Raw genomic sequence first — 15893 nt, 5'->3', positions numbered from 1 at the left:
ATTAGATGAATGGAGGAAATGTGATTGATTGATGATGGAATTCGTATATCCATACTACTAGCAGTTTGTTGATTGCAGACTTGCCTTGTGTAGTCAACTGGAATCATTCAGCTTAAGCTCAATTTCAATTTGTCGCTTCTTCATTGATATGCATCAACTTGATGGTGTCTATGCCTGCGGTGATGATTTGAACATCATAAAGCTTCCCTTAGAAGATCGCACTAGCCTTGTGTAGATGTTCCATTGATGTCAAAACAAGACCTAGTTAGAGTTTTGTCAAAGATCAATCATTGCTCCTACATTCTTAGTATTAGGATTAGATCTTCTCTTCGCCCTTATCCTTTTTCCATTTTTTTCAAATCTAAGTTAGTCAGAGCCTATGTTCCAGCAAAGCAGATCGGAAGTTCAATCATCAGATGTAAGTCCCCTTGTGATTCCAGCAAATCACATCACACCACGAAGAGCTTATCCACACGTAGAGACCCTACCAAAAGAACATTGGAGTCATCCTAACTGATCCTTCATGCGAATCTTCAGCAGTTAGAGACTTTATTCAAGAGAGGATAAGATGCCTTTGGGTATTTTATTCTGTGTATGATCGTGTACAAAATACACGTCAACAGCCACTACCAATCTAGATTCTTCACCCTTAATGGGGTTTTGCCAAGATAAATATTGTGTTGCGTTATTTTCTCAAGTCAGTCCTTCATTTTTGTGTATGGCACCAGTTTAATACGTCCACAATTCTCTGTCATTTGAAAACCCAAGTGGCACAGTAGCATTAAAATTTGATTTCATAGTTTTTGTGTATGATAGCAGTTTACTTCGTCCACATTTCACTGTCTTTGAAAACCAAGTGGCACAGTAGCATTAAGTTTTGATTTCATAGTTTCTGACTGGATTTCAATGGAAAATACAGATCAAATGGTATCAAAACCACAAGTCCCTTAGGCTTGTAAATGATTTTGGGTGACACAAAGTACTTTTTCATATAACACTCTTCTCAAGGTGTTGCAAGTTGTTTGGTGCAAGGTACAACCGTGACAAAATCTCAAGAAAAAGCTTGAAGATATCCAATAAAACCTAGAGCGAGTGTGGGGAAAGAAATGCACCATTTGAGGGAAAGAAAAGAGAAATTAGAAGCTGAGTAAAAGGACCAATCAAATTTCCTTATTGGAATCCCTGAGCAGATGCAACAGATGTTGATAGTGAAGGATGATATGCTGTCAAAAATCCAAGGAGAGCGAAGAGTTTATAGCAAAGAATAGACCTCTACTGGGAAACAATGAAGTATGGAGGTTTATTTAAACAAAAAAATCTACTGTTTCAGCACCTCAATCACCTATGTTTAGAATGCTTTTTCTTTGCTTTTCAATTACTAGTTAAAACTGATTTCCTTTGGTCTGAGAGCACATCTATTAACAGCTGTTTATTTTGTTTGGAAAGAATCATTTATCAATAGACAGGTATGCATCTTTAAATCACATCACACAAACTAATCAACACACAGTCGGCCTTTCTTTGTGGCACAAACTAATCAATTCAAATCTGGCAGCATGACACAAAGGTTTGTGCCCAGTAAGGATAAAGATGATCTTCAGTTTATTGATTAGTTTGTGTAATGTGATTTAAAGATTTAAAGATGCATTAAATCACATGTTTATCCTTACTGGGCACAAAACTTTGTGTCATGCTGTCATATATGAAGTGAAAACGATTCACTTTACCTTCATACCATTATGCAACAATGTTAAGCATGCATCCTTTTCATCTTCAAAATGCATTTCTCCCATTACTGGCACAAGCTTCATTTAGCGTTGCAGACTTTACCTTTGCAAAAAAAATTTCACCTTGTCTGCCGTAAACCACTTCACTGTCCTGCTACTTAAACTCAAATATTTAAAATTGCACTTATACTTGGGGGCATGCACTCTCTAATGGCCTTGTATGCTTTTGAGATTTGAAACAAATTCCCCTGTTTGTAGGCATGCACTGTTTCACTGCCACTACAGAATTCAACTTAAACTTTCCATTTTTTCTTGTGGTCTTGAAGATTTGTTTCTCTATGCTAAGGTGTGCTTCTACGTGTATCCTTGCAGATTTTGACTTGAAACTCTACTTTTATCATTGGTATGCACACAAGCATGAGCCTGCTGTTTCACACCATAGTAACTTTCCAGTTACTTCTTCATCAATATTCTTCCACTCTTTGCCATGATGAATGCATTTCATGAAAGCTCTGAACATTGACCCTGCAGACAGGAAAATTTAGTATAGGTACAACATAGAGTGAGTTTGTATATGGGACTTGAAGCCAAGAGTTATCCGTAGTCTTGTGAGATATATGAAAGTTGAATAAATAGGAAACAGAATGAAGGTTCTACCAATAAAATGGAAGTAATGTGCATTGATTATGAGAAGAAGATGAAGTTGTAATATTCACCCTGTAAGGAATAATGAAGATGAATTTTATGCTCCCAAATCTATACCACTTATTTTTCATCAACAGTTTGTTCTTTGTATGCTATTGGTCTGTTTCATCGATTATCTAGGGGTTGCAATGTAATTCTGCTGCCTCCCAAGCTTCATAACAAGGTATAAAAGCCATGCATTGTTGGACCTGTCCTTTCAAGCTTTGTATTTAGAGTTGACAATTCAAAAATCAATACTGTTTGTTGAAGGTTAAATATATTGTGTATTGGGGTCACTAAAGAGTTTTTAATAAAACCACTTTTACTTTCTCAAGGTCCTGGAAACACAGGCCAGAGTGAATATGTGCGTGTTCTTTCATTTATGATGAGAATAGAATTTTATAGACCAAACCAAAATAGGGTTACCAAAGATTTTGATTGAAGATGTGAGAACATTTATTTTGCAGACCAAGCATAAAGAGAAGAAGAGATGTGATGCTGCATAGTGCATACAAATTGGAAGAAACTGAATTTTAGAGATGAGATTTGTTCAAAGTTTATATTTTTTGCTGAGTATTACAGGGTTCTATACTAGCTTAAGTGACAGTAAGACCCCAGCCTGAGGAACAATTACGTCCTCTTGGAAAAGCTAAATATGTACCTAGCTAGAGGAAACAGTGAAAATGGAATTCTATTTAAACAGCTGCTAAATCTGATCAAAATAAACTAAATTTTGGTCAAACAGCAGTCACTACTTTGGTCAGCACAGATCAACTCACTAACGTCAGAGTCAACTATGCCAACATAATCAATAGCCTTTTCATAATTTATTTTTTTATTCTTTTCATGTTTGTTGGTCAAAGGATGAGGCTAGCTTGCATGTTGCTTTTTAAAAAGTAATTTAATGATACTTATATATATTTATGACCATTTACAATAGGAAAAAAACAGTCAAAGTGGTATACCTTCTTCTCAAGAACACAAGGATGCTACTGATTCTAGAGAAAGATTGGATAAATAGTTCCTGTCTTTCAATTTCTTGATGCTTATAAGACTCAGAGATGGATCATAGAAATGTGCAATAATGATTCAACATCAGTAACTGTACAATAAACAAGTTTTTTATACCTGGAATATGAGGAGAGTATGCAAAAATTCCTTCAAAGTACCAGATAGCTTTAGTAGCATTTGGAAAATGGTCAGTCAAAAATCCGCCACCATTTTCTCTATCCATTATTGCAGTATAACCCCATTCATCTCCTGAAAGTGCTCCCAAGTCACAAATTTCAACAACAAGAAGATCCCCAGGTTTTGCAGGATCACCTTTAGTGTCTTTAATCCTAACTGGACCACTGAGGTAGTGTGTCTGCAGTAGTTCATGTCCCCAAGTACTTAATGTTAGGTCCAAGATAAATCAATAATCATTCTCTAATTAACTAAAATAAGTAAGATTGTTTTAAAATATCATTCAAAAGGCTATTTTAATTAGAGAAGTTTCTGATACAAACAAAGTGTTCCTTTATATGGAAGAAAATCATATAAACAAATAGATTGCATATAGAATAGTACTGTGGTTCCCTCAACGAACTTGATATCCTCTGCAGAATTATTGTCCTGAATCATACCCCCAGAAAAATCAACTGTCTCAACTCGGAAAACCTCTCCTTCAGTAGCTTCTGCGACATGAGGAATCTCAGGATGCCATCTATTATGTAAAGGCTTCTCCTGCTCCCATGGCCTCTTCTTAAGATCCACAGTTATCAGAGGAATCGGTGTGTGTGGAGCCATGATAAACTAACCAAGCTTTTAGTGTGCCTGAGAAAATGAACAACCAAGCTATTGTGAGCATAGCCACATTGATCAATTTCACTAAACCTATAGATATACTAGGCTTAATATTGACAAAGAAAATTCTTCCACATTTGAAACCAAGGGCCTCTAGTAGTATCCTGCAAGGAAATGGACAGTAATTTGCCTTCGTTAAAGCTAATTCAATGTGTTCTGTCTTTTTATATCCAAACTTGACAAATGATTGACATTTAAGCTCCATTACAATTTTTTGGATGAAGAAAGCAACAATTTCTCGTCAGCTATGTCTTCTAGTATGATGGAATCAATTGCAAATACAGGCAATTACTATATTTAGTATTTGAATTATTAGGTTGGAAAGAAAATAGATTCCATCAAAAGGCAATGAGCTTTCTATCTTCTCTCAGCCAAAATGCCAAGGTTCAAAAGTTAGTAAACAATATTGGCCACTAGCTAGCACATAGTGGAACACCAGAAATAAAATTGGTTAGTGGACACACAGTAAAGGGTCCTTTTGGGTACAACCAAGGTATCACCTAGGTGCCCAAGTTCCTTGTATTCCTTGCATGTGTGTGTGTGTGTATAAATGGAACTTGGGCCTACCTAGGGACGAACCCACATGCCAACTTGGATGAAAATAGAAAGGAAGGACCAACAAGGAACTCAGGCACCAAGGCAATACCCTAGTCATACCTGGGGATGAACTTGCACCGAACCAGTACTAGGACTGAACTCACACACCAACCCGAGTTAAAATAGGACCCGATAACACAACTTTGGCAGGTTTTCCTAACTTGCTTTGAGATAGTTCGTTAGCTATCACATGACTTTTTCCTAGCCTTACAACAATCAAATATAGGTGAATGCAAAAACAAGAAAGAGTGTGATGGATAAATGATGGAAGACATCAACTTATAATTTACTTTCTTTAATTGGAGTGTGCTTGGAGCTAAAGAAGAGAAATTCCTTACAGGCGGAAAAACAAATGTTTAAAGTTGGTTTTTAAACTCATGTCACATTTCATTTTCCTTATTTGATTAGTTAACATTAATGGAGAATTGGCATCTCAACCAAAAAAAATCCAATTCTAATTCCATGTCATATTTTCATTTTACTAATTTGATTAGTTAACAACCATAGAAACAAGACTCAGACTCGGCGAAGGTGGCTCAAGTCGGGACTCGGGACTCAACAAAAAAACACGACGTAGACTCGGCAAATGAAAAACCTAAGAAATATAAAGATTTTTAAGGATTTAAAACTTGTTTCATGCACCCTTTATTGAGTAAACCTTAAAGACACAATAATATCATCAAATGGAAGCTAATTTGATCACATACACAAGTATACATCGATCACATAAGTAGAAATGAAAAATTGTAGTTGAAGGAAATAGCACACTAAAATATATAAATATTGTCAAATGTATACAAAACTCATGGAATATGAAATCCATGACATCAAATGTTCCAAGCAAATATCAAAACAATAACTAGAAGTCTATGGCTCAGAAGAGCCTGCATCCCTCCTGCGAAGGCATCTAAGGTAGGTCCTAGATGATGTAGCAGCCATAATATTTTTTTAACTATGAATATGCAGAGATTTATAACAAGGGAAATGTATTATGTAGATTTTTATGATCGTGATTCAGCATTAGCCTATTACTTGCTTAGACTTATAGTTTGATGGGGGTTTGGAGGCAACACCAAAACGAGGTTGAGGGTAGCACCCTTCACAAGGGTCTGAGGGTGAGAGAGAGAGAGAGAGGTAGAGAGGGGTGATAGAGGAAGAGTGATAAGGAGAGATAGGTCTGGAGTTCAAGGCAGATAAAGTGAGTGAGATAGAGAGAGAATGCTAATAGGAGCCTACTGATTACTGAAATTTGATTAAGTCTAAATCTGATACTTAAATGTTATATTTCATGTATATATTCTAATGAAGAGAATGAGACTGACTTGAAGACAAAGACGGGGAGTTACATGTTATATTTCATGTATATTCTGGGTGCACGTCATAAACCAAAAAGCATTTAAATTTTAAGATTTGAAAAAAAAATAATGGAGTTTGGCCAAGTCTTGGAGACGAGGTCAGACTCTACAAGTCTAGCAAGTCTCACCTACACTCAGCCGAGTTCGAATCCGAGCCCCTAGGACTCACCAAGTCCAAGCGAGTTCGGGTGAGTGTCAGAACTCTATTAACAACAATTTAGAATTGGCATCTCAACCAAAAAAAATCCAGTTTTTAGGTCCTTTAAACCCAAGTATGCTCAGCCAAGAAAACATAAGTTGCAAAAGTTATAAAGAAAAAATAATAGTCTTTTTAAATCAATAATTCAAAACCTACAGTTTTTAAATCAATAATCCAAAACCTACAGTCCATAATAAACTTAAATGTTGATTTTGATTCAGGGCAATAAAGTCAAAAAATTGAAGTCAATTAAGGCTAAGAGAGAGTACTCAATTGTTTTAAATCAAATTGGTGGTTTTCTGCTAAATCCATCCAACTCAGCACCAACGCAACTTTCATCAACTAAGCTCAACTAGTCAAAAGATGAGTCAAATCAATTGAAAAATGTATAAAAATGTTTATAGAAGGAATTATAACCCAAACGCAAAATCACAAAATCATTTTTTTCTGGAGCAGAGTCCCTAATCAAAATCCAAAATCAGGGAGGCTAGACAAGTAACCCAACTTTGAAGATTTTGAGACCATTCCAGCAAGTAAGTTTAAGATATGTACAAGGTATACACCCCACTCCTGAGAGTAGTACTTAGAATCTAACTGCTTGTAAAAGCATCATCTTTAACCAAAAGCTCAAAGAAGCAGACTGTAAAGAATCCCACAAACTAGCAGGCTTTGTTAAGAACCCCACTTTTAACGACTTGGAGACCCCCATTCAGAAAACAGATATATAAATACACACCACCAATGACTAGAATAAAACCCAAAATCAAATAATTGTAAAAATTTAACCCAAACCTCATACCATACAAGTTGACAAAAACCTTGCTTTTAAAGACTTGGAGTAATCTAGACAGTTGGTACTCGTACCACATCATTTAATCAATATATCTATATATAATATAGTCAAACTCTTATTTCTATACTTCCTTAATAACCATACCGATATCTCCGGATTACGATTTATATCTGTAGTTGATTACAGTAAAAGTCTAAGATCAAACAATGTTATTTTGTTATCTCATTTAAATTTAGCTGTATAGACTGACACAATCTGGCTTCCAACATTCATAGACATACAGATATAATTTAATTGCCATAATCTTCTAAACAGCCAGTCATCACAATATCAAATTTATTACAGAAAAGATTTCATAAAAAGCATCCCTGGATTCATAGCAAACATGGAATGATTAAAAATGCATGTAAGCAATGACCAGTTCTGAAATGAAAAGTAACATTACAAAGTAGTAACACAGAAAGAGAGCCTTAAAATTGGCTTTACCTTGGTGTTTTCTCTGGTTGTGCTAACATGAGCTGCAGGAAATCTATAAAAGTACAAACACAGACCAACTAAAAATATCATTTCAGTGAATTGAATGAGTTAAACAGTACTCAATTTTCATACCCATGAAAGGGACTGATCAAGATGGCAGGGACTGCTAAAGAGATTTCATCCGATGGAGTATAATTTATTAGCTAAGTGGGTCCAAAAAAGATAAAGAGTGCGCACGCGATACTATCATGATAGGATAAACAAAAGAAAAAAAAATTCAAAACGAGAGATACATTTGTGTCTGGTTCTGTGTAGAATAGTTGTCTTGGTGACATGATGTGCTTGATCATAATATATTTGATTCAATAAATTTTGAATTATTGTTATTTTCAAATTTATTTTAATTATATTTTTATAATATTAACTATAACTCTCACTTCAATAAAATAAGATTAATAATTATAATATAATATAAACATTATAGTGAAAATATACATTTTTCATAAGAATATAATCTTAATTTAATTATAAAATCTGTATAATTACATTTATAATAATAAAAATAATCTTAAACTTAATTATTAATTATTAGTTTAAGATAATATATTATTTTAAATATATTTACGTAATATTAAATATAATTGATCTTTAATAAAATAACTATTAATAATTATAAAATTATATAATATAAACAATCAAGTGAAAATAGGTATTTTTTAATGACTAATTGAAAAATATTTAAGCGAGTGTATGGAGATTGCTTGTGGACATTTGAGATTGCAAATAATGATTTATTGTGGTGTTTTTGGACCTCTAGTGATAGTCTTTGTGGTCCACAGATGTGATTCAATGAAGTATGACTATTTTGATGAATAGTTTGTCAGTCAAGTCTTTGGTCCGAATTGTAGTGGATATGTGTCAGATGATCATGCAGTTGTAGTATGATACTTATGAATATATATGCTCATCATATTACAGATTTCATATGCTCATATTTTTTATAGTTGAACATATTTAGGTTTGAGTTTTGGTTGGTTTAGTTACAGAGTAACAGTGTGCAGGAATATGTTGCATTCCTTTGACTTTAGTAGGTTAGAGTGATGTGGTTCATTATTTTGGATTCATTGATGTTTTATGTAGCTATTTTGTTCAATTGCAAGTATGTTTGGTGGTCTACATTGAAGATTGAATCAATTATGTTGGTGCATGTTAACAGAGTTATTATTTAGGGCCAACCTATGGTATTTTGGTTTATGCAGTAGTGTGTGGTTGCATACAAGCTATTTTGGAAGTGTATGGAAGGTGTGCCAACATGTGTGATCCCTCACATGTATTATTTGTATTTTGCATTGTCTTGGAGATTGGTTTTTGGTCTGACCATTTTGCATGTACATGTTACACTTGTTTTGGCCAACCTAGTTGATAATATTGTGATTGCAGATGATATATAAAGGATGGAATGATTAAGTAGATAAAAGAATGGATTGTGTATATTATGTGAAGCAAATGTGAAGTAGTACAGAGGTTTGTATGTATAACAGAGCAGTGATGAAGGCAGTTTGAGATGTGTTTGAACAGTGAATTATGATCAACATTTCAATGAATGCGGTTTTTCGTAGTTCAACCTCTTTGATGTTTTTATCAGAACTCGTGTATCTTGCCCTAATCTTTAATTTTTGCAAGTCCTTATTGTATTTTGTCCTAAGGTTGTGCACCTTAGTTTTACAAGTCCACTGAAGGGCAGTGGCCTCCGGTCTAAACATTGTAATCACTTTATTATATTGTGTGTGATTCTCGCCATGATTTTTCCCAATTTGGGTTTTCCATGTAAAAATCGATATCAGATAATCTATAAAATAGTAGTATAATAATATATTAGAAATAATATTATTAATTATGGGGATTTAAAGTGTCCAAACATAAAATCCTAAGGATAAGAATAAATACAAAATAAAAATATAATGATATGATAATATAATGATAACAATGAGTCTTAATAAAAAAAATTGTTTTGGTCAAGAGTTTAATTGAAATCTAATAATATAATAATAATAATAATTTGGTACTAAAATATTTTTTGCTTTTGTAAAGAATGTAATGGAAATATAATAATATAATAATATAATAACAATAAGAATATATTAAAACATGATAACACAATCATATTTTATTATAATTTAATATTAATTATAATTTAATAATTTAATAATTTGTTAAGTGGAATAATGAAAAAATATGATATCTTTGGCATACTTTACCTATATTCTTTTAAAGATGTGTATGCTAGTAGAAATGTTTGTTGTGTAATGCTTGTAATGAAATAGTTTAAGTATTAATTTAATTTTTTATTTTATTTATTTAAATGGTGTGAATCAAATCATTATACAATAGCTAAATGATTTTATTACCTATATTTTTTTTTAAAAAAAAATTATATATATTTATATATATTTATATAAAAAAATCACTTTATTTACAAGATTATCAATAATATATGAAAAAAGTTATTTAAAATGTACATTTATTTTTTAAATATAAAGAAATATTAAAAAAGTATAAAATCTATCATTCTTATAAATTTGCTCCTATAATACCAAATTTTTTCATCCAATCATATTGTAGATAAATAATTTCTAGTTTAAAAATATAAATCTCAACTTTATAAAAATCAAGTTTATTTTGAAAAACAAAATAATAATCACTTTTGAAATATGTTCAAACTAAAAGCCAACAACATTGTTTCTTACAAACACATAAAATCTAATTTGCATTTCCCATTGTAAAAGGACTTAACAATATATTTCTTGTTTAGGGATTCCTAACTCCTAGCATTCTAGCTTACATAATATAAACTCGTTTAGAAGGAGATGTAAAAACTTGCATCTTCTTATCAAAAGATTTTGGCATCTTTCCTTTACCTTATTACTTTTTTTTCATTCAGCCTCCTAGTTAGAAGGCTTCCTTTTCTTCTCTTGAAGATTTATCACCAATCTCCATCACGTCTACTAAAAAGTGGGGTTATCATGTTCTAGAACATTTTCTTTTGTCCTTTTGGAAACAAAATTGGGTCTTTTTGCATTTTTCATTCTCCACGACTCCATCTATTTTTGGCAACATATGATAGGGTTGAGGAACCTTATTAACCCCTTGGCCCTATGTTTTTATAGAGCCAATTGTTGAGAATTTTTCTTGACACATTCCTTAGGAGGATTAGAGGGAGCACTTATCCCCTCCTTACTCTACCTTTTAGCTAGAATAACTTTGTATTCTTCTTCCCCCACAAAAGAATATTTACAAATGTAAAAGGACTCTTGACTATCTTAAAGTTCATAGTTTATATTTCTATTTTTATTTTATTTATTATTTTCATTACACGTATTATTGTACGGAAAGATCTTATTAGAGTCCATTTCTATGTTATCCTTACCCTATTTAGCAAGGATTTTTGTGTTATTATTGATTTAAGCATCTAGGATTTTTTTGTATCTTTGGGCAATCTTTTCTTTGATAACATTTTTTCTTGTAAATGAAACATGCATTAAGACATCCAAGAAGTTCAATACTACAAGTGATAACCAAGTTTTACAATTGTTTTTTGTGTTAGAATTGATAGAAATATTGGGGAGTTTTTTGGACTCCTTTGGCAATCCTTTCTTTTATGTCCATTTTTATTGTAAAGGAAATTGGATTTAAGATGCCCTAAAAGCTTAATACAACAAGCGACAACTGATTTTTCAAATTGAACCTCCAAGGTTTCATGGATTTTCATGCTAGGTTTAAGGTACACAGTAATCCTAGCAAGTAGAGTAATGTAACCATAGTTTATTCTATTTGAAGAACTTGTCCTGAAATTTTTGGGAGTCATGGAATAAATTTCCATAATTGGGGAGCCAATTATTCCCACCCATCTTGGGTCCAAAAAGTCTATAATTTTGTTTGGTTTGGAATACAATGACTTGGGCAAAGCTTTGAACGCAAACTACCCAATATTTCAAAAATTATATCTTGAATTCTATGGTTCTTTGGAAAAAATCATTTTTGAATCATCCTACAAAAGTTCACATAGAGTAAGTTTTTTTCTTCGTGCTTTACTCAACCAATCATCAAAAAATTCTTTGAGGCAACCAAATTATTATCCAAATAAACCAAAAAAATTGCAATGTTGCTCGATCTATTATCTTCCTCCTTTAGTGTCTGTAACATATTGGAATTAAGAGAATTTGTATGAACATCATGAAGATAAGATATCTTATTATGTTCACCTTTGTATGAACATCATGAAGATAAGATATCTTATTATGTTCACCTTTGCAAGGTTGATCTCCTTCAAAGTTGATGTCACCTCCCATCCCTCTTCTTCCACCACTGCTATTGTTATTAATCACAACGAAGAAGGAAACATCACAAATTATTTTCTTTTTCCTATCTAGAACATATTTGTAGGATTTTTTTTTTCAATATTTCCCTCTTAAACAAGAATATTTCTCCAAAGTTACCAATACATACTATAACAGAAATACCAACATAGACTTTCCCATTTGCAAGCTCTAAATTAGCATCTTCATTTATTAGCAACTGAACCTCCATTACTCGTCCTTTATAGGTAGGCATGAGAGGATTTAAAACAAATACCTAATAAAAAAGGATATCAAAGCTTATGATAGGCACAAAACCCAAGAATACTAGGTACAACTCAACATAAATGCCAAAAAAATGCAAAACAACATGTCTACAGAGGTGAAAAACAACAACAACAACAACAACAACAACAACAACAACAACAACAGCAACAACCACCACCTAGAAATAATGACAATCATCAACACTTCAAAAAAATAGAAAGAATGAGAAAAGTCACAAGCATGAACGTTACCAAATTGAACTAGAGCTAGAGACACTAGAGAAAATTAAACAGATGAATGTTCTCTTTCTCTCTTCTCTTAGAACTCCATCCTCTTGCCTCCCAATCAATACCTTTTAACAATATTATAAAATATAGAATTATCATATTTCTTAATATCTAAATTTTATATCATCTTCCATATAATTAAATTTTTTAAGTATAATTAAATTACCTTTCTTTAATGAAAATTGAAAGTGATCATGAATTATATGCTTATTCTTTAAACTTATGAGGATCCTCTAATCTCCCCTTGACCTCACAACTCTATACATTTTCTACTAGAGTGTTATAGACTTTTTTGTCATTATTATTTTGCTGCATCTTATATTCCAAATCCATCTACTTCTCTTAAAACCTATTTTGTTTATTCTTCTAGCTAGAGCTTTTTGCTTGCCAATTATTTTCCAAACTTATTTCTTAGCAAGAAGAATATTTTCTCATCTACTAATGGTAGAACCATGGAATAGATGTTTGTTGATCAATCTCACTTTATAGATGCCTACTATTCTTATCATTTAGTAAGGAAGTGTTCAATTTAAATGATTGGCTCTTTCTACAATGATTAACATGATTACTATCTTAAATAGTAATCCAAGTTGTAGTGGGAGAATGATTAGACATAGTGGAGGGGTTTACTTGAATCGAGTATTCATCCACCTTCTCCTAAAACTCAAAAATATATTCATTGACGTAAAATTTGTTTTTTGACGTAGGTATGTTTTTTGGCCATAACTTAGGCATACATGCTCAAAAATGTGCAAACAAGATATCACCAGAAAGCTGGTTCTAGTGCCAATCCAATGGTGTAGATGGTTTTGTCAAAATTTTCTCCATTTTTTCATACTAAGCCATTGAAGTTAGACCTTCTTTTTTCCACTCCCAAGGCCATAACTTGTGCAAACAAGCTTCATTTTTCACAAATGAGTAGATGTTGAAAAGATTGTTCAATGCTCTATCTAGATTTGTTGTTATTGTTTCCATATTTTGCCCTAGGTATTTTTTATTCAATCTTTTGTTTTTCACTTTATGGTTGCTTACTTGGTCATTTTGGCTCATAGAGACTTTCTGTTTGTGTTGGATGACTTCCCTCGAGTTGTTCTACATGTATTTCCAACACTTTTCCCTATTTGGGCATTTTGAGAATCTTTTTCATACACTTCTTTGTTTGTAGATGCATTGAGATAAAGTGTCACTCTTGTGTGTGATTTTGGGGGATTTTTCACATTTTGTTTTGCCTTATTTTTTACATGCACGGTAGGGCTCAGCTACCTAGGCACAGATATCGGATGGGGCTATATTATTAAGTGTCATGGGGGGTTGTGTATTGCCTTTTGTTTTGCCATCACACCTTTATCTGGTGCGTGTCCCTCCACAACAACATTGAATCCTAGTGATTGTTGTCTTATGCATGTGTGTGTTGGTTGCATACCCTTTTTCAGTTGCAGTTTTCTTGCGCATGTTCAGATGTTTATTCTCCTTTGTACACTTTATGGTGACACACATTTTTAGTGGACTTGTTGTGCCTCTCCCTTGTCAGCATTATGGGAGGTGTCTATTTTTGGTGCTAATGCTTCCTTGGTTTTTCTTTGGAGTGGGCTAAGTATTCATTATTTGTTCCTGTGTACTAGCTAGATGCAGTGGCAGTATTTTGGTGAGATGGAGATTTTACCATATAGACACTCTTGCATTCCATTTATGTGAGGTGACTTATCCTCAGTTGATCAATACTTTAGACTCTTGGCACATGTACTTTTGACTAGTAGTTTATTCTTACATGGCTGAGTAGTGTCATCGAGGTCACTCGTGCAAATTCATGTGTCATTTGTATCTTCGATTGTCAAATGTTTTATCTTTGTTTGCCATCTAATTGTTTGATTGGTGTCGTTAGGGGCACTCATTGAGATTCTTGTCTTCTTGATCCTAATCATCATCATGGTTTTAGAGGAGGTTATTCATTCAACGCTATAACAATCCCTCATTTGACAGTTGTCTATGACTTCTTCTTGCTTCAAAAGATATTCTTCATGATCCTACTCTTTTAGGGAAAAAATTTGAATGCTTATTAGTCCTTCATTCTCTTTTTCTCTCTTTTGGAGAGGAGTTTTCTCCCACTAGAGTTTTATCCTTTCTTCAGCTGTGAGAGATATTTTTTGTACATGGGTACCTCATCAGGCCTTAGTTGTCGAGATCCATTCTTACATTTCATGCATTTATAGGTTTTTTACTTCTCCCTATGTTTCATTTAAGAGAGGGTGTTAGAGCATTTTAGCTAGAATTATGTTTTTTTATCTAGAAATGTGCTTTTCTCTTTAGAGTTAGGATTTTCTAGCTTAAGTTCACTTATTGATACTTTAGTTGAGATTTTAGTTGAACTTAATTTACCTCCTCGTGCTTTTTCTTTAGTTCACCTAATTATAGATTAGGGCATTTCTTGATTTCTATAAAGAAAGTCATTATTCATTGTAATGTTCATTCTATAATCTTTTATTTTGAGAAATATAGCAAATCTTTCTTGCTGCTCTTGTTTTGGGAAGGTGTTTGTTTTTGTTGTTTGATCTTGCAAGGCTTGTGTTGCAAATTCAACACTTTCTATTCCTTTTAGATAGAAAAACTTAATATTATTCTTTTGCCACAAGAGAAATTTTTCGACCAATATCAACAAACTCTTAACTATCCTGAACTTCACAATTTATACTAATATTTTTTTTATTTTCTCAACCACTTTCACTACTCAAATTATTGTAGTGACAAACATTTTCAAAGTCCATTTCTGTATTATCCTTATCCCATTCAATAGGGTTTTTGGTGTTATTATCGATAGGATCATCTTGTGTTTTTTTTGTATCCTTGGGAAATCCTTTCTTTAAGACCCATTTTCTTGTAGATGAAATAGATATTAAGACCCCCAATAAGCTCAATTCTACACGTGAAAACTGAGTTTTCCAATTGTTTTTATGTTATCATTGATAAAAGCATTTGGAAATTTTTCATATCCTCTACTAATCCTTTATTTGATGCTTGTTTTTATTGTAAAAGAAATAAGCATTAAGACCCCCCCAAAAGCTCAATACTATAAGTGACAACCAATTTTCTCATTAAGCCTCTAAGGATTCAAGGATTTTTGTTGTCACATGAAATTGCACCTTGTTGGAGCTAGTCCAACATTCCAATGGCATAATAGAATTGACCTCAAGGTTTGGGACATTGCAAAAGAAGTAAGATATCCAAAGATGGTTGGCTTCTTTTCTAACCTAGATGCAAAGTGTTTGTCCAACCCAACACTTGAAATCCTATAGCTAATCCTATTCTACTA

The 15893-nt window shown here is 32.8% G+C and overlaps 1 protein-coding gene across 1 annotated transcript in view; it reads right to left on the bottom strand.

The window, feature by feature from the left end:
* LOC131049101 (uncharacterized) overlaps window positions 1–7841 on the bottom strand; it is a 51201-nt gene extending 43360 nt beyond the window's left edge. Inside the window, exons 1-3 of the mRNA XM_057983121.2 lie at window positions 7687–7841; window positions 3981–4226; window positions 3540–3777 (exon numbers count right to left, since the gene is read on the bottom strand). Of these exons, the coding sequence (XP_057839104.1) occupies window positions 3540–3777; window positions 3981–4199 (457 nt within the window). The 5' untranslated portion in view covers window positions 4200–4226; window positions 7687–7841. The remainder of the gene's footprint in view (window positions 1–3539; window positions 3778–3980; window positions 4227–7686) is intronic.
* Window positions 7842–15893: the final 8052 nt, after the last annotated feature.

This window comes from Cryptomeria japonica, chromosome 3 (assembly GCF_030272615.1).
Source record: "Cryptomeria japonica chromosome 3, Sugi_1.0, whole genome shotgun sequence".
Classification (NCBI taxonomy): domain Eukaryota; kingdom Viridiplantae; phylum Streptophyta; class Pinopsida; order Cupressales; family Cupressaceae; genus Cryptomeria; species Cryptomeria japonica.
The sequence above is the reverse complement of the archived record's forward strand: the minus strand, read 5'-3'. Positions and strand labels throughout refer to the sequence as shown.